This window comes from Pongo pygmaeus, chromosome 11 (genome assembly GCF_028885625.2).
Source record: "Pongo pygmaeus isolate AG05252 chromosome 11, NHGRI_mPonPyg2-v2.0_pri, whole genome shotgun sequence".
NCBI classification, from domain to species: domain Eukaryota; kingdom Metazoa; phylum Chordata; class Mammalia; order Primates; family Hominidae; genus Pongo; species Pongo pygmaeus.
The window spans coordinates 141,400,835-141,427,142 of NC_072384.2; the positions used below are offsets into that span (position 1 = coordinate 141,400,835).

At 60.5% G+C, this 26,308-nt stretch overlaps 1 protein-coding gene across 23 annotated transcripts in view; it reads right to left on the reverse strand.

The window, feature by feature from the left end:
- Positions 1-26,308, reverse strand: part of KIF1A (kinesin family member 1A) — a 116,707-nt gene that overhangs the window by 4,030 nt on the left and 86,369 nt on the right. For 9 of the 23 annotated variants that reach the window (XM_063648216.1, XM_063648212.1, XM_054477635.2 and 6 more), the window contains 15 exons: positions 25,481-25,536; positions 23,819-23,927; positions 22,854-22,920; positions 22,613-22,697; positions 19,618-19,723; positions 8,992-9,106; positions 7,431-7,564; positions 6,146-6,207; positions 5,584-5,729; positions 4,636-4,836; positions 3,994-4,071; positions 3,118-3,242; positions 1,988-2,140; positions 1,199-1,391; positions 233-351 (listed from right to left, as the gene is read on the reverse strand). In XM_063648216.1, the coding sequence (XP_063504286.1) occupies positions 233-351; positions 1,199-1,391; positions 1,988-2,140; positions 3,118-3,242; positions 3,994-4,071; positions 4,636-4,836; positions 5,584-5,729; positions 6,146-6,207; positions 7,431-7,564; positions 8,992-9,106; positions 19,618-19,723; positions 22,613-22,697; positions 22,854-22,920; positions 23,819-23,927; positions 25,481-25,536 (1,749 nt within the window). Of the gene's footprint in view, positions 1-232; positions 352-1,198; positions 1,392-1,987; positions 2,141-3,117; positions 3,243-3,993; positions 4,072-4,635; positions 4,837-5,583; positions 5,730-6,145; positions 6,208-7,430; positions 7,565-8,991; positions 9,107-10,557; positions 10,582-17,276; positions 17,304-19,617; positions 19,724-22,612; positions 22,698-22,853; positions 22,921-23,818; positions 23,928-25,480; positions 25,537-26,308 lie in introns of all 23 variants that reach the window. The other 14 variants (XM_054477633.2, XM_054477636.2, XM_054477637.2 and 11 more) reach the window with 2 other exon arrangements.

Genomic DNA, 26,308 nt, shown 5'->3' on the forward strand with positions numbered 1-26,308 from the left:
CACCGCCTTCCCCGGCCACACTGCTTCCCCAGGCAGCCTTGTGGGCAGGACCCCTGGCAGAGCAACCGCACCCTGTGGCTGGCCCTACTGAATGGTCCCCGCCAGGAGGGGATTGAGGGCAGGACCCCTGGGAGAGCAGTCTTGTCCTAGGGCCCTACCAAATGGTCCTGGCCAGGAGCCGGTTGAGGGCAGGACCCCCATGGCAGCAACCTCGCCCTGCAGGCGGCCCTACCGTATGGTCCCGGCCAGGAGGGGGTTGAAGGCGTACAGCCAGTCATGCATGTCCTTGTCGCTGGCAGCCTGCAGCAGGATGCCGCGGTGTTCCGTGCACACTGCGAATGTGTTGGGTGTCTGCAGAGGGAGGCTGCTGGTGAGGAGGTGCCAGGCCCCGTGGTCAGCACACCACCCTCCTGCTCCCCAGGGCCCAGGCAGGCAGGGGAGGGGCACCGCCAGGAAAGTCCCAGGGAGGGGACACGGAGGGGACACGGAGGGGACACAGAGGGGAAGGCTGACCCAGCCAGGGCTGTGACTGCCTTCTGAACGCATCTGCGGCCAGTGGTCCCAGGACACCCTCACCACTGCTCTGCATCCCCACGGGACGTGCCTGCCCCTCATGGCCCCTGCTCCCTGGGACCCTGGCTGGGCTGCTGGTCCAGATGTGGGTTCACACCACCCACTCCCACCACAGGGAATCAAAAAACCATCTCGTAGACACTGGGGCCGCCTCCAGATGGCTCAGAGAAACTTCTCCTCCAGCCAGCCTGAAGGAGTCCAGGCTCCTGAACTTGTCCAGGGCCATTCCAGCTGGAGGGGCTGGGCAGAGTGGGGGCAGGAGGGCTCCTCTGAGCCGTGTGGCTTTCCCATTCCTGCAGGGCTGGTGCCACCCACCTTGGGTGACTCCGGAGGAGGGGACATGGCTGTGGCCATCACACAGGAGAATACTAATGCTTGCCCTGACCAGAGCCCATCCCCACTCGCTGTCACCAGGAATATGCGCCCCATGGACAGGCAGAGAGGCCTGGGGCAAGGACAGAGGATCCCTGAGGCTGAGTCCCTGAGCCTGGCCTCCGTGGAACAGGACAGAGTCTGGGGTGAGCAGATGGGCCTCCTGCTCTGACGCAGGGCTGCAGAGGACGGTGGCTCAGCTCCTGCCCTGCTGGGGTTCGTGGTGCCGAGCCTGAGCCGGGCCCAGCCGCACCTTGAGCATAGCCTGCTGGTCCTCGCTGTACTCCACCTGGGCAGTGGCCAGGTTCAGCACGAACCGCTCCACGGTGTCCTTGTCGCTGTTGTACATGTAGGCATAGGGGCGCCGCACCACCACGAAGCGCCTGGCCCAGCCCGACGTGTGCGGCTCCAGGAAGTGCAGGTACCCCTTCTTGGAGACGATCGGGCTGAGGGCAGAGAGAGCTGCTCTCTGGGGCCCTCGGTGGGGGCAGTGACTGACTCAGGCCCTCACCGTCCACCACCCAGAGCTGGGATGCAGCAGTGCCACCACCTCCCCAGCCAGAAAGTGGGTCGAGGCATCGAAGGGCACCTGGCGGAACCCCGACCCAGCAGGCTGGAGACCAGACCACCAAGCCAGCTCTGGGCCTCAGTTTCCCCACCATAAAATGGAAAAACTTAAAGAAATAAGATAAAGTTGCTGCAAGGCTGTCACACTGTGCCAAGTGACCACGAGTTCCCCACCTGGGCCTTGGCTCTGACCCCACCCACTCCCCTGTGCTCTGTGCTGGTTCCCAGCCTAGGCATGTGGGTCACAGGGCCCTGCCTGACCTCCCATGTGGGTCCTGCCTGACCTCCCACATGCAGCTGCCCCTCCATGTGGGTCGGGGCAGCCTGCCTGAACCTCCAGTATGGGCGTCAGGCAACCTGTCTGTCTCCCCAAGTATGAGGGTCCCTGTGCCCCCAGTATGGGGATCAGGGTGGCCTGCCTGTCCCCTGTCAGCACAGAGCTGGTGGTGGTACTTTCCAGGGAGGCCCCACACACCTGACTCGGATCTCCTGGATGTCAGGGACCAGCAGGCGCTGGGGCTCCTTGTCTGTCTCTGTTGCCCGGGCAGGGGAAGGGAGCTTCTTGGAGTCGGCCTCTGGCAGCAGCTCAGGCTCTGGGCTGGCTGGCCGGGAGCAGGGCTGCGGGGTCCTGGGAAGCAGAGGGAAGTGCTGCACACTGCAGGCCTCCCTGGGCCCGGGGCCGTCTTCCCCCAGGCTTCACCCGCCTCAGAGCCGCAGTAGGGCACCTTCGCAGGGTCTCTCCAGCTGTGCCCACAGTGGGAGCTCCCGGGGCCCGTCCACCAGGACAACCAAGCTTGTGCCCGATTCCAGGAAGTGCTGGGCTTGGTGGGGAGAGTCCCCCAGGAACCTCGGGGCCCAGCCAGGCAGCCTGTGCCCCACTCCACGCCCTTCTCCCAGTGGCTCTCCTGCCCCCACCTCCACTCTGTGAAAGCAAGTCCAGCATCTCTTTATCTCCACAACTAGACTGAAGGTGACATGAGGTTCTAAGGAGCTACTGGAGCAGAGGGTGCCGCTGGCCTCCCGCATGGGCCCCCCACATGGGCCAGGCCCCACGCGACTCAACCTGGTGGTCAAGGAGGCCTGCAGAAGACAAGGCCAGCTGATGCCACCGTCTTTCTTTTTTAAATGAAAATCTGGAACCCTTAAGGCACTTTAAAGCAAGAGTGAAAAGCATCTGCCTGCTTATGAATCATATATAAGGGGTTCACACGGGGTCTCTTCCAAATGCGGACCTGCAGGGACCAGGTGTTCCCTCCGCAATACTGACCCTAACAGCTCTCACGACCTCTTTTGTAACCTTTTCTTTTTCCATTATTTTATAAGCACTGTCTCAGGAAAGGGGAGCTTTAGCTTGTTTTCCACCCATCTCTGGTCTTCTTCAGGGAAGAGAACACACACACACTAGGATGGAGCTGGCGGGGCACAGGCGCCCTCTGAGAGGGCCGCGGACTCCACTCCTCCAGGCCCTTCCCTCAGCCTGTGGCCACCCCAAGACACTCGGCCGTTGGGGCCCCCTGTTCTGTGCTCTCTGTGCCCGAGTCATGGCCATGGTCATGGGTCAGCCGTGGTGCCGGAAGCCACTCCGGGAGCCTGGAGCTCACTCACCTCAGGTCAGTGGCACCGTACCGCCCTTCAACCAGAGAGGGGCAAGTGGAGGAGGGGGTGAGAGTGGCCGCCCCTAGAGGGGACATCGACGGGTCCCGGAGCAGGGTGACAGACATCTCGGAGAGCTGCGGAGGAGAGAAGGCCTTTTTCAGGGGACACAGGGAAGGGGGGTCTCCGGCCTCTGTGGGAGCTGCTCCCTGTGCCTGCGCTTACCCCACACCTGCTGCTTAGGGCACCCCACCCCTCCTACCAGCAGCCTTGGCTCAAAGTTGGCCAGCTCAAGACCCCTGGCCCCCTCCAGCCCCTGTGGCCCCTGGCCAGCCCCTCCCATCACTTCAGGCTCCGGCCTGACCCCACGCCTCGAGGAGTGGGCTGGGTAAGCTCTGCCCTGCTGCCTCCTGCCCGTGCCAGCGTGAGGTGGCACTGGGTGGTGCCATGGTGGCAAGGAAGGCCATGGGCCAGAGCTGGAGCTCCATGCATAATGCAGCACAGTGGCAGCTTCCCAGGCTACAGGAGTGGGGTCGGTCCCAGGAGGAGGAGGGACAGCCAAGTGGGAGCTTGACTGGGCCAGAGGCCACAGGGTGATGGCCAGACAGGGTGGGGCCCAGGAAGACAGCAGAAGCCTGCAAGCGCATGGGTGCGTCCCAGGCCACAGGACCCACCCGGCCCCTCACTCACGTCTCCACCTCCCATGGACTCCAGGCCGACCCAGGGAAACCAGCCACTCAGGTATGAGATGTCCCTCTGCACTGAGACGTGTTCCTAGGAAACTCTTAACTGCCTTTTCCCACTCGGAATGGGAGTTTTCCTCAGGGACCACTGCCTACGGGAGCCCGAGCCCTGCGGGGCAGCCTGGTACAGCCCCTCTGCACCCACCTTGCTCTCGCTGGCACTGACGCAGACGTGGCTGTGTGTGTACTCTCTGTTGAATGTGTGCATGAGCAGGCGCAAGCACTGTGGACAGAGCACATGCATGGTCAGGGGCCAGGCCTCCCGGGACCCTGCTCAGACAGCCTTGCAGGCTCTTCTACCCACCCCTCCCCAGACACAGGTGGGTTCCAAGGCCAGAGCACAGCAGGTCAAGGTGGGCAGCACCTCCACCCCACCCAGGTCCTCGGGTGAGCCCAGGAAGTCTCCCAGGGTCAGGCTCCGGCTCAGGGCCTGGTGTGAGGGCCAGAGGCAGTGCTGCCTCCAGTGCGGGAGGCCTTCCCAGAGGCCCGTTCAGCCGCCAAAAGAGCCACTTGTGGGTGGAAGTGGTGAGCTCCCCATCAGCACAGGTATTCAAGAGGGAGTGAATCATTGCTTGGGAAGGGAGGCTGCAAAAGGCACCCAACTTTCAGTGCAGGTGGGGTGCAGTCAGTGGGCAAGGGGACCCTAGGGACCCCTCAAGCTCCTAGCACCTGGTGGTGCTAACCAGAGCAGCCATGGGTAAGGCTGGGTTGCTGGAGTTGCCCAGAAATGACTCAGGGCCCTTGAGGGCCTGGGGCTAGGGCTGTACTGCCCACCAGCTGGACCCACCTTGACGGCCAGCTCCCGCTGCCTCTCGTTGGGAGCCTCCAGGGGTGATGGGTGGCCCTCAGCCGAGAGCGGGGAGGAGGCGCTGGAGGAGCCATGGGACTCAGAGTCCTCGCTGAAGGCCGGGGACAGTGCCTCTGGGACAGGCCGCTGGGCGGTCTCCAGCTTCTCCCGCAGGAGCAGGTAGTGCCTGGTCTTCTCCACCTTCAGACAGGACACAAGGCCTTACCTGCTGCACCTCAGGGGTGACCTCCAGAGCTGGGCTCAGCCTCAGCAGCAGCATGACCCTCTGGGCAGACCCCGGAGAGCCCACCCTCCCCTGGGCTAAGACTGAAGACTGATGGCCCTCAGCTGTGAAATGAGGGAACAGACCTTGGCGCCCCGGGGCTGACAGCACTCAGCCCCCACCCCAGCCCTGCCACCTTCATGGCCAGCAAGCAAGCTGCTCCCTCTTGGACACATGCATCTCACGCACCAGGTTCTGGGGCAGGGCTGTGCTGCCTTGCAGTGCTGGAGGCCTCAGGAGAGGGCCGAGAGGTGGGCACAGCCCTGGCCTCACGCATCTCACATGTCACGAGTCACGTGTCACACACACACTCGGCCCGAGGCAGTGCCTAGATGCTGCATGTTGGTTTCCCCGATCAAAGCCGCAGAGGGCAGCCGGGCCCCGCGACTTTCCTTCAGGGTCCCTTTCTGGCCTCTGTCTATACGCCTGATAGTCTTCCTCGGCTAACTCCAGAGCATGCCTCTGTGCTACACTGGCCATGTTTCTGTCATGCGCCACGCAGCCCCGCAGTGCACACTGGAGCATCACATGCTTCTCCTGCAGGTGGCTGTGACTCCCGACCGGCTGTGCTGCCCCCCAGTGGGCACCAGGCACTGGGCCCTCTCCAGCTTTTGCTCTGCAGACAAAGCCAGCCGTGCGGGCCTCATCCTCTGAGGCTGCCTCACCTCCTGCAGGAGGCTCAGCTTCTCTAGCTCCCACTGGTGGTCCAGAATGAGACTGTCGCTCCGGGGCCTCCAGCCTGCCAGGTTCTCCTCGCCCCGGACATAGGCCACAGATGTGTCCAGGACTCGTCGGCGCCGGCGCTGCATCCCTGCATGGGGGACGCGGACATTCCACCCCTACCTGACGGGTGGCTGCTCCTCCCACCCACCCTAGAGGTCCGCCCATCTGTGAAGCTGTCTCCCCTCTGGGGTAGAGATGGGCTTCCCCTTGTCCTTGGTCCAACCTGGGGCCCAAAGAGCCATGTAGGCCTCCTCCATAGGAAGTTATCCAGCCCGGCGTCCCATGGCCATCTCAGCTGTGCCCTGGGAACCCAAGGAAGCCAGCAGGCCTGACTCTCCTCCCTCGTTCTCCTCCCATCTCAGAACAACTCCAGAAGCCACAAGGTGAGTGCTTGGGTTCTGTGAGGGATCCCCCTGCAAATGGCAGCTTCGCTGTGGTCACCCCAAGTGGGCAGAGGTTGAGCAGGCCAGGAACCCACCCAGTGAGAGCAGGGCAGACACCTACCTGGGCTGCCCGCGTCAGCCACGTGGCACAGGCTGAGCTCGTACACACCAGTCACACGGTTACTGTGGGGAGTAGAAGGAGTGACATGCAGTCACCAGGCCCCGCAATGGGGACACACAGCCAGCCTGGCTGCTGACTTGCCCCACTATCAAACGCACATTCAGCCTGGCTGGGGTGGTGGGGTGTTGAGGTCCCTGAGCTACAGCCCCTGTTCAGAGTCCTCATCCCAGACTCCCTCCGGCCCCCAGAGAAAAGATGCATTGGCTGGTCTTGCTCAGGTGCCCATGGGGCTGTGACCTGAGGCCAGGCCCCCACAGCAGCCTCCACTTTGTCCCAGCCCAAGGGAGGCACAGGCAGCATGAGCACAGCATCTGGTATCTCCAGTCCCTCCAGGGCGTCGAGAGCCCCTCAGGCCCTATACCCCACAGAGCAGCCCCACTGTGCCCAGGACAGATTCTGAGAGCACCTCGGCCACCCTCCCACAGACAGGTCGGTGGCATCCCACAATTACTGAGTGACCTCCAGAATGACCACAGCCAGCCCTCAAGGACACTGGATCCTGACCCCCAAGCTCTTTCCTCCCAGCTGTGCCCAGTGTGAACCTGGACACCAGGTCCATGTGGCAGACCACAGGGAGACCCACTGAAGGTGGACACAGGTGCCCGGTAGCCTCGGCAGCCTTGCTGTCAGGGCCCTGACATTCCGGCTCATTCTCCCCCACCCCCAAGAATGCAGGAATGTATTCAGCATGCAAGCACAGCTGGTCCTGGTGTTTGGTGTCTGGCTCCCCAAGGTGCTGACAGCTTCCAAGAAGAGCCACCCAGCAGGTCCTGTGGGAAGCTGTGTCCAGAGCCCCCTTTCAGCCACCGCCCACTTATCCAGCTCCTCCTTCAGTGCCTTGTGGGCAGTCCCATGGCACAGGTTCCTGTGGTCCTCAGGGAAGAAGGTCACCGGCAGGGGGGTGGGGGCACGGTGTGGCCCCAGCATCACCCACAGGAGGCCCCAGGTGGGCACCCTGGGCCTGCCCCTCCTCCCGTTCCCTGCAGGCTGGCCCTCAAGTCCCTCATAGTGGTGTCCGTGTCCCCTGCAGGAACCATGGCCTTCACAGTCTTCATCTAGGGTGAGCGGGAGGGGACAGAGCACAGGGAGCCAGCCAGGAGTGTGGCTGGGCCTCGCACACGGTGAGCTGCCGGGTGGCCCAAGGACCGCTGCCAGGCAGAGCCCTGTCTGGCCCGCACCGAGAGCAGGGTGGGAGTCCATGTGGTCCTCACCCCTGGACGCTTACCTCTCCGAGGCCCGAAGGCTCCCACTGCCAAAAAGGTTGCGGATGGAGCGCGAGGCTGGCAGCTTGGCGTCACGGGAATAGAAGACCATGCAGAAGTCCTTGGTGACAACGGCCGGCTGGGTGCAGTTCTCCATCTGAGATAGGCGGGAGCAGGGCTCAGGCACAAGGACACCCCAAGTGCCCAGGTGCCCTTCCAGCCTTCTCCTGGAGGCACAATGCCCAGGATTGACGGGCAGCCCCAGGGCCTTCCCAGGGCCTCAGGTGTGGCCTGGACGCAGGCAGGAGAAAGTCTCTGCTCCTGCCCTTGAGAAAACCCCACTGGGGACAGGCAGCCCCAGCTCTGTCCACCCCTGGGCTGCCTGAGGGACTGGTCTCCACGTGTGGGGACCCCGAGGGTCCCAGACACAGGCTCACTGCTCGGGCCTCAGCTGCCTCACCATAAAATTGGGGTGACCCCTCCCCGACCCTGGAATGTCTGTGAGGATCAAACCAGGTCTTGTTTGAATGTGTGCATTTTAACTCAAACACCACAGAAAATGACTTCCTGGTGGACGACACGCTAACTGCTGAACAGCTGGCCCCTTTGTCTTCCTGAAGTGGGGGCAGCTGCTGTGCACGGCTGAAGAGTCCCAAGCACTCGCTGGGAAGAGCTCTGCCAGCGCCTCCTCACGGCAACCTCACCACCATCCGGTGAGATGGTCACACCATCCCCATGTGAAGCCGGAATAATTTGGCTATAACTAAGGAGAGGGGATGTGCTTGCAGAGGCCCCCGCCCACTGCTCCCCACCCTCCCTCTCCCTCACTACTATGACCAGCAAGAAACGCCCACACTTCCAGTCACCTCTTGCACTTGGAAGGGAGGCCACAACCCAGGTCTGGCCACGGCCTATGTACTGCAGACTCTGGGGGTGCTGTGGGGATGGAACACTTCTGTTTTTGTGCTGCCCGGAACGCAGACACAATGTCTGGTGGTGCTGCAGCCATCTTGCATCCCAAGGACAACACCCACACACTAAGTTTAGTAGAGTGAGTTAACTGCCATTAAAAGCACATGGAGGATGGGTACGGTGGCTCACGCCTGTAATCCCAGCACTTTGGGAGGCCGAGGTGGGTGGATCACCTGAGGCCAGGAGTTTGAGAACAGCCTGGCCAACATGGCAAAACCCCGTCTCTACTAAAAGTTCAAAAATTAGCCGGGCGTGGTGGCAGGCACCTGTAATCTCAGCTACTTGGGGAGGCTGAGGCAGGAGAATCACTTGAACCTGGGAAGCGGAGGTTGCAGTGAGACTGCGCCATTGCACTCCAGCCTGGGCGACAAGAGTGAGACTATGTCTCAAAAAAAAAAAAAAAAAAAAACAGCACATGGATTTATGGATTTATGTATTCAACCTTGTAGTCCAGTTTTTGTGTTTTTTTTAAAAAAGGCACACGAATTTAACCCAGGGACTTGAGAACTAGAGAAGTCATCTGGGTCATGTGGGGTTGTCCAGAGCTTACAAGAACCTCAAGCTTCAGGGGCTGAGTGGTTTTGGTGAAGTGCCGTGGCATAGGTGCCTTGCCTCGATATAAGCGGAGAGTGTCATGTAGATTTTCTCTCGATAAGGGGTGACCCGGTTCAGCAGGAGAGAGTTGTGCATGGAGCTGTCCCACGCAGCCTCAAATTGGTAAAAGGTCCTGAAAGGAAGCAGAGACAAAGTAGAAGTTGATGGCGTGGGGGCTGCTCTCAGCCAGGCCGGGGACATGCAGACAGACAGAGCGACAGACAAGGGGCAGCCGCAAGGGAGCGGCTGGGGGCACAGGCTGGAAGCCCGGGCGGCGGTGCCAGGAAGGACGGGTCCCTCCTTACTCAGGACCCAGAGAGTGGGGTCTTTTGGACGCCCCGATGGGGGTGAGCCCAGCATTTTCCCAGCTCCACCACAAATGGTGCCCCAGCTGTCACGCTGAGGCTGGAAGGAGAGGAGGCAGCAGGGAATGAGAACAAGAAGGGCAGAGAGGGAAGGGAGGAGGGAGGCAGGACAGGGAGCTGGGATGTGGGGAACACAGGGAAGGGAGAGGGGAGGGCAGGAGGAGAGGACTTGGGCAGGGAGGAGAGGAAGGACAGTGGCAGGGAGGGAGAGGGCAGAGCCTGCGAGGGCCCACCCCAGCCTCAGTCTGAGTAAGGAGGCGCCACCATCTCTCCCTGGACCTGAAGGGGACCTGCCCGGGTTTGCCAAAAACCTCCATGGTCCATCTCCTCTGACAATGGACTCACCCTTGGTCCATCGGGAAGAGGAAGGCCCCGGGGGGGAGGATGCTTGGCATGGAGGCAGGGTGGCTGCTGCGAGGCCGTGTGCAAAAGCATCTCTGTTAGCACACAGGAGACAGCGGCGGCCTCACTGTGTCCCTAATCTCCAACCTGGAGTTATGATGAGCACAGCCTGAGCCAGCCACCCACAAACCCTGTCCCAGGGTGGCTCAGGGCCAATCCCAGGGGCCTGGGATTTTACATCCCTATGGGGTCGAACCACGTTCCGCAAACACCTTGGGTGCCCTCTGCTCCGGAACAGGGTTTTCTGTTACGTGAGAGTTCCTGTTTTCAGCCCTCTGGATGGCAGAGTGACTGAACTACTTCCTCAGGCCTGGTGCTCACAGGGAGGACTGGTCATACCCAAGGTGGACAATTTGCCTGAATCCAGAATGTGGCCACTCTGCAGGCCCTGAGCAGCATGTTCAGCTTGCCCACCCCGCCATCCACCCAGCCTCACCCAGCTCCCCTCCAAGCATCCTCACAAGGACACAGTTCAGAGACAACAACACACACAGCTGGGTGGCCTCGCAGGCTCCAAGGCGGCCGGGCCCCTCCCGAGACCGCGGTGGAGCACAGGTGGCACCAGGCTGCCCTGTCTACTGCACACATGGTCTGGGACACAGGGCATGGGTCTCACAAGTTGGGGGTGTGGAATGAAGCAGAAGGACCAGGGAGGGCTGCTGTCAGACACATGTCACCAAGGAGCAATCCTGGGAGAGTGAGGACAGCGGGTGGTCAGAGAAAGGGCGTAGAAGCAGGCAGACGCCGAGGAGAAAGGAACTCGGAAGAGCAGAAGAGGACAGACCAAGCAAGGGCGGAAGAGAAAAGTGAGCTGTACCTAGTGTCATTTCCCAATGAAACGCTAAAGGTGGAGGCAGCCAGGACACACACGTACACATACAGAAGAAATGGAGATGTCAGAACAAGCACCGGCACAAGGCCCAGGGCAGAAAACTGAGGAGCTCAGCAGGTGCACGCCGGATCTCACGGCCCCCAGGCTCTCACTGCACACAGGGCTGGGGTGCAAGCCCCATGTGGAGCCCCTGGCCCTGGCCCTGCAGATACCCCCTTCCCTGGGGTCTGCAGTGAGAGCCTTGTGTCTGTCCTCAGTTGGGCCAGGTGGATGCCCAGGAGCCAGGACAAAGGCCTGGAGGGATTTGCTCCTCTCCTGGAACACTGCGGATCCTGTGGAGGGTCAGGCCTGCAGGCCAGGGCTGGAGCCACTGCAGCCTGGCCTGGAACAAGTGCCTCAGACTGCTGGAATGCCACAGAGCCACTTCACAGCTGCGTGGCCTCAGGATGTCACCAACAGCTCTGTGCCCCATTTCCTTGTAAGTACCATGGGGCAGTAATTGCCCCTACCTCAAGATGTCTTGCAGATTAAATGAGCTAATACTAGAGCGCGATGAGAACAGAGCCTGGAGCTGGTACACATCAGCACTACTATCTGGTACACATCAGCATCACTATCTGGTACACATCAGCATCACTGTCTGGTACACGTTAGCATCCCTGTCTGGTACACGTCAGCACCGCTGTCTGGAACACGTCAGCACCGCGGTCTGGTACACGTCAGCACCGCGGTCTGGTACACGTCATCATCACTATCTGGTACACGTCAGTGTAACTATCTGGCACATGTCACTATCTAGTACACTCTAGCATCCTCATTACTTCTATGCACTGGGTAAGACCCAGCCTGCAGGTCCCACCAGCCGTGTCTCTCCTGCTGAGCCCAAGCATTCGGTCCTGTGCTGGACCCTCTCTCTGTCTTCTGCCTCCAAAGTCCCTAAAGGGCCTCAGCTTGCTTCTCTTCCCCTTCCTTCTCTTCCATCTCTGTGTGTGCAGACACAGCCCACCTGCCCCTCACCCCTGGGCCCCAGGATCAGAACCAGCAGGTCTTTCCCAGGATCAGCACCTACTCCTTTCTGTGCACCCTTCAGAAAGCACCAGGTCCTCCCAGCCCAGGCACTCCTCATTCATCAGGAACCACGTCCCTGCCCCATCCTGGGGCTCCTTGGCCCCTGAGTGGGACACAGCAAAGGAACGAGCCCAGTGAGGCAGGCAGGACCCCAAGGCTCAGCCAGGGGCTGCTCCTTAGGAGCAAGTGGACTCTGCTGGAGCCAGGCCTGGGGCTGTAAGTAGAACATGAACCCACTTCCACATGAGGACCACAACAGCCCCCTTGGGGGTCCTAGCAGAGAATTTCTCAGTTCAGGTAGTATGTGGCTTTGCCCTGCTCAGAACCCAGTGGACTAAAATCTCTCTGAGAACCTGACTGTGGTGGATTCTCACCTGTGAGCTGGGGAGAGAATGGTGGGAGGGGGCCTTATAGGACTGTGTGCACAGCAGGGATGGGCCCTTTCCAGACCACTGTCCCCTCCCCCAGGTGCCAAGATGGCTAGCCGGACCAGGGTCTGATATGGGCACAGCCATGGTGCTGCCCCTGGGTCATTTCCAAACTGCTGGTCAGCCCCAGAGGCCTCCCACTCTGCCCCATTTAGGGGAGCTGCACCCTAAATGCTTCTCAACCAGCCCTTGGCCCACATCCTGCCTGGCTCCACCTGCTCACGGGCAGCAGACCTTGGAAGCTCGGGCCAGGAGGGTCCCTGGCAACACTCCTTAGTCCCCCTATGCCCCTCAAGTCTCTACAAACGGAGGACAGGTCTTACCCAGATCCCAAGTGAGATTAGAGGGGACAACAGCTGGTGGATCGGGGAGAAGCAGGCTGGCAGAGTAGCAGCTCACCCACATGGGACCCACATTGCTAGCTGGGGCCCACCAGGCTTGCAGGGCACAGCATGGGAACCACTGACGGGTGCCCCGTGATCATACAGCAGGAAACCAAGACCCAGGGAGGCTGAGAGGTGGCCAAGATCACTCTGCCATGGCAAAAACCGGAGGATGTGGGCGGGGAGGGCCTTGGAGACCACTCCAGGACCCCCACTCCAGGAGCAGGCATGAGGTTGCTCCAGGCCGTCCCCTGAAGCCCCCCTCACTCTATCCCACGTGACAGCTGCCAAACGCTCAGAATCATCACAAGAGGAAACATGCAGCCTGGATGTGGAGGCCCAGGTTCTCCAGGGAGGTGATCTAACAGGCTGAGGCCACAGAGGGCAGCCAGGGCTGACCCTCCTCGCCCAAAGGGAACATGATCCCAGCAGGAGACTTGATCCGACGTGAACACACAGCTAAGAGCAGGGGATTGTGCTTGAACCCTGACCTCAGGCATACGGTTCACAGGATCTGGACATGACACAACGCAGTCATGTGGCACCATCCACCAAGCAGCCCAAGAAGGGAGCAGAGAACATAGGCAGCCCATCTGTCTCTGGGATGAAAGCTGGATGCAGCATTCGCACAGGGCCCAGCCAACTGGAGGAGGCTGGGCCAGGCACCCCTGAGGGCCGCAGCATGAGCCTGCTCTGTAGCCTCTCCACCTCCAGCCTGTGTCCTGGTCAGTACTGGCCCCACCCTCCAAGCCCCCTGAGGGCAGCTGCAGGCTCCCTCCCGGCCTGACTGAGCCCTGCCCCTGGGCTCTATCCTGTGGGGAAATGTACATCTGGGAAGGCTGACATTGCCCTTAAAAGCTTGAAACCTGGCCTGGGGGCAAATCTGCAGTAGCTCCACACAGACACAGGAGAGATTTTACAGCTAGGCTAGTGAGAAGGAGGTGGGTGGAGTCAGGAAGGTGCCTGGAGGAGGGCCCATTGCAGCTGGATTTCAAAGTTTCAAAGCCCACCAAGGACTTAGACATAGGGGCTGGGATGGTGGGCATGCCAGATGCCAGGCACGGACTGAACAGAGGTAGGGAGCGGGTGGGGGCGCAGCTGGAGAGAGCTGCATCCTATCCCCACAGGCTTGAGGAATGCATGGACTTTGAGCAACATCGGATGTGGCTCTGGCCCGGGCTCTACCAGCAGCGCTGGGCTGTAGCCGCTGACACAGCCAGAGCTAGCGCCCTGACCGCGTGCCACCCCTGAAGTCGTGCCAGCTGGGAGACAACCAGCATGTCACTGCTCCCCACCACCTCCACCAGACAGCATGGCCCTGGAGGTCGCTGTCCTCAGAGAAGGAGAATCCTAGACCAGATCTGGCCTCAGAGGCAGTGCAGGTCAGGGGCTCGGCCCTGACCGGGAGCTGCCTTTTCCACTCTCCCCTCCACCTCTGCTCATGGGCTCCTTTTGTGCCCCCAGCTCAGGCAAGCTCACTCTTTCCTGGTGAGCCCTCCCCACTGGGAAGACCCCCACAGTCCCCCTTGCCCTGGCTGACACTGTCGCTGGACTCTGGCTCCAGAACCAGGGACAGCAGTCCCCATCACTGCTGTGCCACAGGGCCAGGACACAGCCTGCTTGGTTAGTGTCTGCTATGGGGATTGGGGGGTAAGGGATGAAGGAAGGAGGGGAGGAGGGGATGAGGGAATAAGGGAATGAGGGGAGGAGGGGATGAGGAAGGAGGGGAGGAGGAGAGGAGGGAATGACGGATGAGGGGATAACAGATGAGGGCAGGAGGCTTGAGGGGAGGAGGGGAGGAGGGATGAGGGATAAGGGGAGGAGGGGAGGAGACTAGGAGAGGAGGGGATGAGGGGATGAGGGGAGGAAGGAATAAGGGGAGGAGGGAATGAGGGGAGGAGGGGATGAGGGATGGGGGAGGAGGGAAGGAGGAAGAGGTGAGGAGGGATGAGGGGAGGGGAGGAGGCGAAGAGGAAGAGGGGAGGAGGGGAGGAAGAAGGGGGAGGAGGGGAGGAGAGAATGAGGGGAGGGGAGGAGGCGAGGAGGAAGAGGGGAGGAGGGGATGAGGGATTGGGGAGGAGGAGAGGAGAGAGGAGGGGAGGAGAGGATGAGGGGAGGAGAGAATGAGGGGTGGAGGGGATGAGGCGTGAGGGGAGGAGGGGATGAGGCATGAGGGGAAGAGGGGATGAAGCATGAGGGGAGGAGGGATGAAGGGAGAAGGAGATCAGGGGAGGAGAGAATGAGGGGAGGAGGGGATGAGGAAATGAGGGAGTGAAGGAGTGAGGGAGTGAGGGGAGGAAAAAATGAAGGGAAGAGGGGTGGAGGGAATGAAGGGAGACATGAATTGGGGGTAAGGGGAGGAGAGGGTGAGGGAATTAGGGAATGCAGGGATGAGGGGGTGAGGGGAGGAAAGGGTGAGAGGAGGAGGAATTGAGAGAGTGAGGGAAGAGAGGGTAAAATGAGGGGATGAGGGAATGAGGGAGGGATGGGGGATGAGGGAGGGATGAGGGGATGAGGGAGGGATCAGGGATGGATGAGGGAAGGAGGGAGGGATGAGGAGATGAGGGAATGAGGGGAGGAGCTAATAAGGGGATGAGGAGTTCGGGGGTGAGGGAAGAGCGGGTGAAATGAGGGGATGAAGGAGGGATGAGGGGATGAAGGAGGGATAAGGGGATGAGGGATGAATGAGGGGATGAGGGAAAATGAGGGAGGGATGAGGGGATAAGGCGGAATATGAGAAGGATAAGGGGATGAGGGGATAAGGGATGAGGGGATGAGGGAGGGACGAGAGGATGAGGGGGAATGAGGAAAGGATAAGGGGATGATGGGGGATGAGGGAGGGATGAGGGTATGAGGAAGGGATAAGAGAGGGATGAGGGATGGATGAGGGAGGATGAGGGAGGGATGAGGGTATGAGGAAGGGATGAGGGAGGGATGAGGGGATGAGGGAAGGATGGGGAAGAGAGGGGATGAGGGAGGGATAAGGGGATGGGGAAGAGTAAGGGATGAGGAATGGATGAGGGAGAGATAAGGGTATGAGGAAGGGATGAGGGGGGAATGAGGGAGGGAAGAGGGGATGAGGGAGGGATGAGGGGATGAGGGAGGGATGAGGGAGAGATGAGGGGATGAGGGGGAATGAGGGAGGGATGAGGGGATGAGGGAGGGATGAGAGGGTGAATGAGCTTCCTGGCCAGGCTCTGACCCGCCTGGACAGACTTTTCCTGATTTTGCCTTTAGTCCCACAGGATGTGGCTCAAATGAGTGTCTTAGTCACACGTGAAAGATGAATGAGTGCATGGGTGAAGGTTGCGGCCCCACCAATGGCACAGCAATGCCCAGAAAACAGCTCCTAAATTAGAGCCCAAGCTGATGGGCTCCCCAGACCCAGATCTTTCTGAGCATGGGGAAACTCCCAGAGGCAGGCCAGCTGACTCCAGGACCGGCTAGCACGATGTCGTCTCCTCCTCCTGCAAGCCTGCCAGACTCACTGCAGGGAGACGGAGGCCCCTGCTCAGGCCCTGCAGGGCTGTGCTCCCTCCTCAGCGCAGCCACCATCACAGGGGTCCCTTGACAGGGTTTCTGCTGCATCCAGGTCCCCAGGGAGAGCTGGTGCGGCAGCCTTCGGAAAAGATCTGTTCATGGAAAGAGGTGTGTGTGCGCGTGCTCAAGGGACCATGCCAATGGGGACTCTGGCCCTGCCACCCCTGGGCAGAGTGTTCTCCTGGCCACAGTCCCTCTGCCACAGTTGTCAATCATCTGTCCTGACCCATGGCAACATGACCTGACAAGGATGTGGCCTCAGAAAGTGCTGGCCAAGCCCCACTGCCCTGGGGCTCTGTGCCAGGAGTGGCCTCACACCTCCCAACAACAGGGCTTAAAGGCCCAACATTGGTCTGAAAGGCCTTCTGCTGCTCAGTTTACTTCACAAACGCCACCCCACAGGATAACTGCCGTGACGCTGGCCACAGTCATGCAGAGACCCAGGAGCAGGCAGCCTTGATCTTCCATTCGGAACGGACTCGAGTTCTCACCAGTGCCTGGATTAGGGACTTGGAGGCCCTCCATCCCCAAGGTCTCGCCGACTCCCTGCCCCAGGCTGGCATGGGCAGGGGCCTCACTGCAGCCGGGGAAAAGGGAGCCTCCTGCTGGACAACCTGAGTCTGGGACTCTATGGTCTCTTCATGAATTCACCACCCACCACTTCCACAAAAGGATGCTCGGTGGCCACGGCCAGAAGAGCGTGGCTGGAGCCACTGTCCCTCCTCCTGGCCTGGCCAGGCGAGGGACTCACGAGAGGCTGTGGAATGTGCCGGAGCGTGAGGGTCTCCTGGGCTGGATCCTGTCTGCCCTTCCCCATTCCCTGTGCTCAAGGCTCTGCCTGCTACAGCCCGTTGCAGGGAGAGAGGAGCGGGGCTGGTCCTCACAGGGTGGTGCAGCCAAGGGCAGCGGGCCAGCCAGCAGCGTGCAGGACGCCGAGCCCATCCACAGGGCAGGGTGTGGTGCGGGGTGGGCAAGGCTGGGGCAGGAGGAGCAGGAGGCCAGCCAGTGTCTACTAGGGAGCAGGAAACTACAAAGCAGCCAAAATCAGGAGTGGGGGAAGAAGGGACTCAGCCAAGAGGACAGGGTGGGAAAGCAATAAAGAAATCAAACCAAGATTCCAAGAGAATAAAAAGAAAAAAGACGGGAGGAACAGGAAGACAGGTGAGCACGTGTGTGAGGAGTCCAGGAAGCTGGAAGTTAACTTCTCAGGGGCGTGGGGGGCGGTCAGGGGAGGAGCAGGGAGGAAAGAAGAGGCTGAAATGAAACCAAGGGTCACAGATGATACCTAGGTATGTCCGAATCAAGAAACTGCCTGCAAAACACAAACAATCACACGGTTAGTGAGGGCCGGGCAGCGCAGCGGGAGCGGGGTGGGGGACAGGCAGAGGGAAGCGGCCTGTGGCCACAGGCCCACTCTGAGCCGGGGAGGCTGCAAAGCGCGGGGCCTGGGAGCGGGCAGGAGGCAAGGCCGTGGCAAAGCGCATGGAAGGCCGAGGCTCCAGGCTGGAGCCAGAAGCCGGGGCTCCCGAGCCTCTGCATGTCAGGGAGAGAGGCCTTGGAGCAGCCCGGCCCATCATGGGGCTGAGGACGCCAGCACCATCCATAGCACAGGAAGGCCCACTGGCCTGGTCAGCCAAGCCACAGGACGGTGCCTGCCTGGGGATGCCAGCAGAGGACAGTCCCCAAGACTGCTCCAGGGCAGGGCTGGGGGTGGGAGCTGCCAGCACCGGCAGGAGCCAAGCGAGGGCCAAAGCCGCTTCAGGGAGGCCACGCCCACGCAATGCGCCTTCCTCCTTTCTCAGACCCAGGGCCTTGACCCCAGCACAGGGCTGCATCAACCCCAGAGGCACCCTGGGACTGGCCTCATGTCTCAGCCCTCAGGGTGTGGGGCCGAAGCCCCTTCAGTGACAGGTTCTCGGGCATCCAGGAACAGGGTGGCCTGAGGTCCAGCCATGAGCCGCTCCCTCCTATGTCACCCATGGCAACTGGTCTTCTGAGGAAGACCTCAGAAACTCAGCCCTCTGTGCAGAGAGATAGCAGGTGGGGTTGGCGGGCTGGAGCCCCTGCCCACCCCACCCCAGGAGCTGCCTGGGCTAAGGGAAGGTCAGAGGTCAGGAAAATAAGGTAATGAGATCATCTCCCAGGCTCCAAAGCACATCTCACATGGCAGACCTGCCCTTCTGGGCCCCACCCCCTACTCCAATTCCTGGTCCCCCGTGGCCCAGGCACAGCAGCCCACACTCTGCAGGCAGTGCCCGTGCTGGGGGCTCCAGGCCTTCTCCACACCTCACCAGGGAGCGTTTTCACGGCGGCAGGAGAAGCAAGGCACGAGGAAGCCCCAAGCCCCAGCCCATCCCACCTGGTCTGCCTCATCTCTCCCTCTCCCAGACGTGTTCCCCCCGTCATGGCACCACCTCCACATAGAACACCCCCCGAATTCTCCACCCTCCTGTGGACATGAGTGCAGGGCAAATTCCCTCTGGAAGGCCACAGGCAGGGCTGGGACCAGAGTTGCATCCACCCTGCCCAGGTCTCTGCCCAACCCCCACCCCCTACTGTTCAGCACTGTGCCCACCCTGACTATCCAGCTGCCCCCTGCCCTGGCTGCCCCTGCAGTGCCCTCCTTACTGTAGTGCTAAGCCCCAATAGCCCACTTTCTGGGTGTTTCTGATGAAACCAAAGCTCTGTGTGGACCCAAGTCAGAAGAATAGGAGACGACGCCCCCTAGGACCCTCCTTCCTTATGAGCCTGACCCTCCTTGCAGGAAGGCCCTCAAAGACGTTTTCCTACAAACACAGCCATGGAGACACCCGCGGCTCCAGCTCTGAGGGTCTACTCTGGGCTTGTGCGTCGTGAGCCAGGTCGAGCCCCCAGGGAGCAGCCAGGACTGGACATTGGAGCCCCCACCTCACTTTCCCCAAGCCCCTGGAAGGCAGCGTCTGGGACGCAGGGGAGCCCGCAGGACGTCCCCACCCACCAGGGCTGCCCCTGGCAGTGCTGAGCCACCTGCCCAGGCCAACCGCAGGGGCTGCCTCCCTCTCCCATCCCCTAACCCCAGCAGACCCCGATAGGGCTGCCACAGACATCCCAGAGTGCCAAAACCCCAGCCTAAATGCGGTTGGGCTGGGACCGCCCAGACTGTGGGGTCTTGGCCGTGCAGTGTAGGAAGGAGCAGCCTGGTGATGAGGGGCCTGTGCCAAGCAGTGCCTGTGGGCGCCCACCCCAGCTGCTCCACCTCTAGCCCCAGGATGCCTGCCAGAGGCCACTGACTCATCCACAGCAGCATGGTCCTTGGACATACAGCCACTTGTCCCCGCACCACCCAACCACAAAACTCCCGAGGACAGAACTCAGCTCATCTTCCAACCCCTGTGCTGGCCCCTCTGCTTGGTGATGAACAAATGGGCATGGGATGCCTGAACCAGCGACGAGGTGCACAAACGAGGGGCTGGGGGTGCAGAGGCCACCAGCCCCTCACCGCACAGCTCCTGCAGGTGCCAGGAGGGAGGGCCGGGAGAGCGTTGAGTGGGTCACCTTGTGTGGCTGGACCCTGTGCCGGGTTGGCCGAGGGCCTGGCAAGCTGGGAACATGCCCTGGGCCCTGTCTCCAGAGAGTCTCGGACTCACCGGTCATCTTGGGCTGGGTGGATGTATCCGGAAGAGAGGATGTTGAGAGACAAGATGTTGGGGTCGATCAGGGACTCGTCGGTCTCTGGAGTGTTTCGGATGCGGCCTACAGAAAAGGCAACGGGCCACAGGTCACTTCCCAGGGGGCAGGTGGGACCCTGGGGCACTGCCTTGGGTGGGGGTCCTATCAGCAAGCCAGCTCCCCACATGGTCACTAGAGCATCTGTCAAAGGCGGTGCCAGGGGGAACAGGGAGGCCCTGCAGGGTCCTCAGCGACCCAGGTGCCATGTGCAGTTACTGCTCCACAGTCTTTCTTGTCTGTCTCTCAGCCACAATGAACACCCCCGTACACACACACTAACAAATGCAGGTGCTTAGCCTGGAAACCACAGGCCTTCCCGACTGCTGGAAAAGGAAGGCTAAGCAAGACACAGAGGAGGAATGTTCCTGCTTCTTCTTACACCTAAAAATAATGATAATAACAAGGAAAGGGAGGGAGGGAGGGAGGGAGGAAGGGAGGGAGGGAAAGGAGAGCAGAGGAGGGGAGGGATGGGAAGGGAGAGGAGAGAACACTATCTGTGCCATAAAACCTCTTCTTACAAGGGGCATTTCCAGGAGAGCCCGCTAAGTTGCATGCATTGGGGGTGTCTGCCTGTGTCTGTGAAAGAAACCAGAGCCGTTATCAGGCAGGAAAACTGTCTAGTGGCTTCACCTAGTAATTTCTTGGCCAGACAGTGACAGTTCTGCTCATTCAAAGGAGTAAACACACGTACATTTTCTTTGTTGCGCCAGGAAGGAACGGCAGCCTTCCCTCTCCTCCGCCACGCATGGACAAGATAAAACCCAGGACACGCTAGGATTTTGTGTTGACGGGTGCACACTAGGCCTGCCCCATCCCATTGCTGGAACTCCGACCCGTGACTTTGCAGCACTTAGGTCCTGGGAAGAGGCAGGTGGATCCCAGCAAAGTGCCCTTCCCCACGCCAGGGCCCTCTGGGTCCATGCTGGGCAGCGCCCATGGCAGGGAAGAGGCTCAGCTGCAGGGATTGCTGCCTGGGCAGAGCCACTCTCAGCCCTCGGGGAGGGGAGCGCAGCGGCTCTCAGCCCTTGGGGCCTGCACTTAAGCAGTGTTCAGCCTGCTCTGAGTCTGACCAAGTACCTGGCCCATAAAACTGACACCCATGAGCCCGCTGGTCTGGACAGAGTGCCAGGGGTTGGGCTGGGGTCCTGACCCTCTGTTGTCTGCACCTTGACTCCCTCCCCTGCCTCAAAGGGCGCACCCACCCACTGCTCATGGACACCCGGGGTCTCTCCTCGACTTTCATCCCTTTCGCTGACCCTGTGCCCACAGTCCTGTCCAACTCACAGGGCTGGAAAGTCCCATGGCCCTCTTGGGAGGGATGCTGAGCTCGGAGAAGGCTGTGAACAGTGAGATTGGGTCCCAGGTGAGGAGCAGGAGAGAGGCTAGGTGCTCCCCAGAAAGTGACTTGGCTGCTCTGTGCCCTGTGTCCAATCACAGGGCTGCTCAGTCACGAAGCCCAGAGAGGCTGAGCCCAAACCCCTTAGCCTGAAGGGGAGCATTGGGGTTCATACCATATCTCCCCAAATCCCTTTAAATAGCATCCCTGATCCCCCCACCCCACATAAACAGACACTCCTGTTGGTCTTTTTAGAAAGGAGGTGGGGAGAAGGTGGATCTGAGCAGGCGGGTCCTGAGTGGTGACAGACCCAGGCCCGAATGATGCATCCTTTCAACCATGCAGATCCAGCTTCCCCTCTTCCTTCTCTCCTGTCTGCCTTGAGGGAAGTGAGACCAGGGCTCAGAATGTGAGGGCAGTGCTGCCCCGGGGATCGTTCCTCAACTACCATGTGGCCAGGTCCATAAATCAGCTGTGTATTTGCTTACGTTCTGCCTGTAAATCAATTCACTCTTTTTAGGCTTGCCGTAAACAACCTCTGAAAGGAGGGTTTGGGTGCTTGTTCCATGACTTTCTGATTCATGTGAAATTAGACACAAGACTTGTAAAACATAAGCATGTATCCTGGTGTGCCTGGAACCTCCTGTCTACAGTCCTGCACTGCGACACAGGGTGACGGGTCCAGCCTCAGGGAAGTGACCTTGAGCGGTCACCCAGCCCAGCCATGGCAATGTCTGGGGCAAGGCAGGGCTGGGCTGGCCTCATGCTAGTGACACACTTGAATGGATGACTGTCTGCCTCCTTGAATGAAAACTGAGAAGACAAATTCTTTCCATTTTAGCAAAGGAAACATTTGGCGGACCCGAGTTCAAAACATGAGGTCATGGAAGAAAAGAGTGTAAGATCCTTGGTGATGGTTATGGGCGGAATTGTGACCCCGAAAAATATACGTGGAAGTCCTAACCTCCAGGACCTCCAAATGGGACCTTATTTGGAAGTAGGGCTTTGCAGAGGTGATCAAACTGAGTAAAGATGCAGTCAACCCTGGAGCAGGATGGGCCTCTAATCCAACCTGCCTGATGTCCTTAGGAGAAAGGACCACAGGAAGACACAGCACAGGAGAAGCCTGAGAAAATGCAGTGATGCGTCTGCAGGTCAGGGTCACCCAAGATGCTGGCCACCACCGGGAGCTGGAAGAGGCAGGGAGGGATTTTCCCCAACAGGTTTCAGAGAGAGAGAAGAGTGCCTCTTGCCGGCACCTTGATTTTGGACTTCTGGCCTCCAGAAGTGTGAGATGATAAATGTCTGCTGTTTTAAGCTACCTGGTTTGTGGTATTTTGTCATGGCAGCCCCAGAACTCCAATACACTGATTAAATAGAAATTTGCAGATCGTCACCCAGGTCCAAGGCTCTCCTTTTCAGGTGAGGAAGTGAGTCACAGAGAGGTTATGTGACTTGGCCAGGGTCACTCAGCAACAGACGCAGAGGTGGTTAGAACCCGGGCATCCAGCTCAGGGCCTGTACTCTTCCCACCAGCTCGGCCCCACCCACCAAGGCAGCCCCCACACCGCACTCACCCACGACCAGCTCGCGCACTTCCTTCCAGCGGATATGGCTGCCTGTCTCATGCAGTAGTGTCACCGTAATCCGTCGCTGGATGCCCTGCCAGTGCCAGGTGAGAGGATATGGTCAGATGGCTCAGGGGGCCACGTGGGGTGAGGCAGGGGGACACAGGCAGGGTAGGGGCAGGGAGAGGCTCACACCTGGTGGGGGTGGGGGAGGGGACACAGGCAGGGTAGGGGAGGGAGGGGCTCACACCTGGTGGAGGAGGAAGGTCCCCATGCATGGCATGCCCCCACGGTGGTCCACCACGGCCGCGATGTAACTGGAAGAGAGAGACACATGTGAGAAGCGGCCAGCCCCTCCTCTCTGCCCTCCCTGCAGCACAGGACACAGTGGATGGGAGCAAAAACAGGCAAAAGTCAGCAGCTCCCTCTGGTGAAGATCAGGTGGTCTGATCCATGGAGACCACGGTCAGCTGAGCACAGAAACTCACCAGGCCTCCTTGGCTATCACCTCCCAGCCCTGCCCACTGGACTGGCAGGGTGTCCAACAAGGAGACACGGTATGGCACAGCCTGGCCCCTCTGGGCTGGATCTTTGTAAGTTCCCAAGGGTCCTCTGCTTCCCCTCATGCCCTGCAGATCCGCAACCCAAGACCAGAGGATCCAGAGGAAATCCCAGCAGATGGGCTCGTCTGCTCCAACCTCCAAGGCTCCTGTCCCACTCTGGGCAAGGATCCGAGTCTCCACCAGGCGCCACTCTGAGCTGCCAGCCACAGCCCAGCTCCCAGCTGCCCGCAGGGCACCAGGCAGACCCCCACTGGCCTCTGCACTGGGGCCCTGGAACCTGCCTCCCTAGGGCCTCAGGGCTCCCCTCCCACCTCTCTCAAAAGTCCCTTGATCACTTTGTAAGTGCCGTCTGCTGCCCCGCCCCACCCCCGAGCCATATCCTGGTTTGCTGTCCTAGTGCTCAGGACCATGGAGCCACCAATTCAGGTGATTATCTGTCCAGCACCTCCCTGCCCCCCATGCCAGCTCCTCCAGGACTTTGCTTTTACTCCCCAAGACCTAGATGAGGCCAGGCCCACAAGAGGTCTGCAGTGAACACGCGCTGGAAGAACGACTCTGGATGCTGGCAACCCTCAGGCAGCTCAGGTCCTCGTCCCTCTCCACCCCACTCCCCCCACACTCACACCCTGGGGTCCCCAGCACCAGCACTCACTCGCCGTTGGCCTCCAGCTCACAGATCTCGAAGTAGACCAGCAAGTCGTACTTGCAGTGGCAAGGCCCCGGACAGGGCCGCGTCAGTGTGCTGAGCTTGGTGGCCGGCACTGTAGGGACAGGAGGGAGGCATGTGTGGATGGGAGACCTGACCTATCACGTGCCAAGGGCACACTCAAGGAGGAGGTGCCGGGGCCAAAGGTGCTCAGAGGCAGCGAGGGCACCTCCCCCTCCTCAAGGGAAACAACCAGCCAACCCCAGCCATTCCCAAGACACACCGGGTCCTGGGCACTCTGTGGCCTTAGCACGTCACATGGACGCTCACGTTCTCTGTGCCCCGGCTAGGAGAGGCACATGGCCATGCACACTGGGCACAGCTCATGAGGAGGACAGTGGTCAAGACCCCAAGAACCAACAGGGCAGCCGCACATACCCTTGTTCAAAAGCCCCACAACCCTCACGGGGCCCCTCTGCCATGCTGCCAGGCCCATTGCCTACACCACACCTTGGCCACAGCCTACTACACCTGTCCAAGCACATTTCACCAGCACCCAGGCCTGGCCCGAGAGGCCCTGTCCCTCAGCTCCCACTGACCCTCCACTCGTGTCCAGTTCCTGACAAACAGCCTCTGTCCTCACATCCTTCACCCACCTCTGTCCACCACTCCCTTCTCTGAGACCCATCACACAGGTCCTCCTCTAGCAAGTCCCCTCCTCTGCCTCTCCTACAAATATGGATCTACTGGTCTTTCTTGCAGGCTGTGGGGAGGACTGAATCTCAGGGAACCCATACTGCGGGTCACAAAGCCTGTACAGACCAGGGACCGGCTCCGCAGCAGCTGGAGGGTGTCCTCCCACAGTGTCCTCAACCTGCAAACCTTCATCTTACAGGGGTTCCGAGGACAGGGTCCTTGCAAGGCAGGCACAGGAGGCTGACACCTGGTCACCACGTGCGCAGACCCAGTGCCTCCACCCACCAGCTGCAGAAGCAGCTTCTCACACAGGCCCCTACCCTCTGGGGCGCTGGTGCCCAGGACCACACTCCCTCCTTCAGGAGGGTTTCTGGGCTGTGAGAGACTCAGCCACACCTGCTGGGCCTCAGTCTGGCTGTCTTCAGCTCTCCCCCAACCATGTGTCCCTGGGTTTTGGTCTTGCAGGAAATAAACTCCACTCTTTTAACTAAAAGCCAATGAATCTCAAGTGCTATTCCACAACCCACCTGTTCCCACAGGCAGAGGCTCCAGGCTCCAGGCAAAAGCTCTGACAAATACTCCTTCCCGACTGACCCCACACTCTTGCTCCCACCTCCAGCCTTGGACCCCCATGAAGGAGCTTCCTACATTGCCTTTCATCTCCAAATCTCCACCTCTCTGTGTGCAGCTGAGATGCCTGAAGTCCCCTCAAAGCCCTCAGCTGTCTTGCTGCCTTCCTTCCTTGGCTCCCCACACCTCTGCCACCAGCTCCAGGCTACTCTCTGGGCACAGGGCAGACCCTTGCTCCATGGGGACCCCATGAGGCCTGACAGGCTCAGGGTGGCCCCAGAGTGCCCAGGAGGGCGCAGCCCGGTCACAGAGGACAGCATCCACTGCAGGGACCCAGCCCACTACAGCACCCACAGTGAGGGGAGCTCACTGCCCTAAGACGGCTCCAGAGACCCTTCCTACCTGGTTTGGACAGTGGCATGACCCGAGGGAAGTGGCGGCGCGAGGGCCTCAGGGGGCTGTGGAGAAAGAAGGACCAGTGTGAGGTGTTTGCGGGACCCTGAGCGGGAGGGGTCAGAAGGAGACAGAAGAGCTACAGGCCCCAGGTGCCCATCCCGGCCCCTCCCACCCTGTCTTCTCCAAGACCGTCCACCAGCTTTGGTGGGAGGAAGAGGAGCGACCCTTGGGACCCCAGCTCCCACCCCAGAGGCCACAGGAAACCAGGGCAAGGGTCAAGCTCTGGCTCCCAGTCCAGAGTCCCTCAGGCACTCCCGAGGACAGACAAGCACCCCCAAAACAAAGCCTTCATTGCCCTTCTCTTTCCCTGACACCCTGGACGGTCCCTGAGCTCCCAGTCCTGCCTGACAGCGGAGGGGAGATGGAGACGGGAAGACAAGGGCCCACCTGAGGCCCACCCAAGGCCTCTCTGTGGTTCTCTCTGCACTTGAGGTGCCCAGGAGGGGTCGGCTTGGCCCGGGGTAGACACTCCTGTCCACCTTCAAGTGTCTGGGTGAGATGGCCTGAGTGGAAGTCCTGACTTCATGCCCCAGCCCCGCAAGTCTCTCTGAGCCCCCATTTTCCAGGCCTCAGGAGGCTGCATGGACTGAGGGAGGTAGGCCGGGCTTCCCCAGGGTGTGGCACAGCTGGGCCCCTTTCCTGGGGTCCTTGGTGGGCAGCAGAAGTGGTCTCCCCGGGGCCACCCCAGCATCCTACAGCTGGCAGCCCCTGCACACTGCCCAGGCCAGCAGGAGGTCAAGCAATGCTCACAAGGAACCCTCTGCAGTCCTGAAG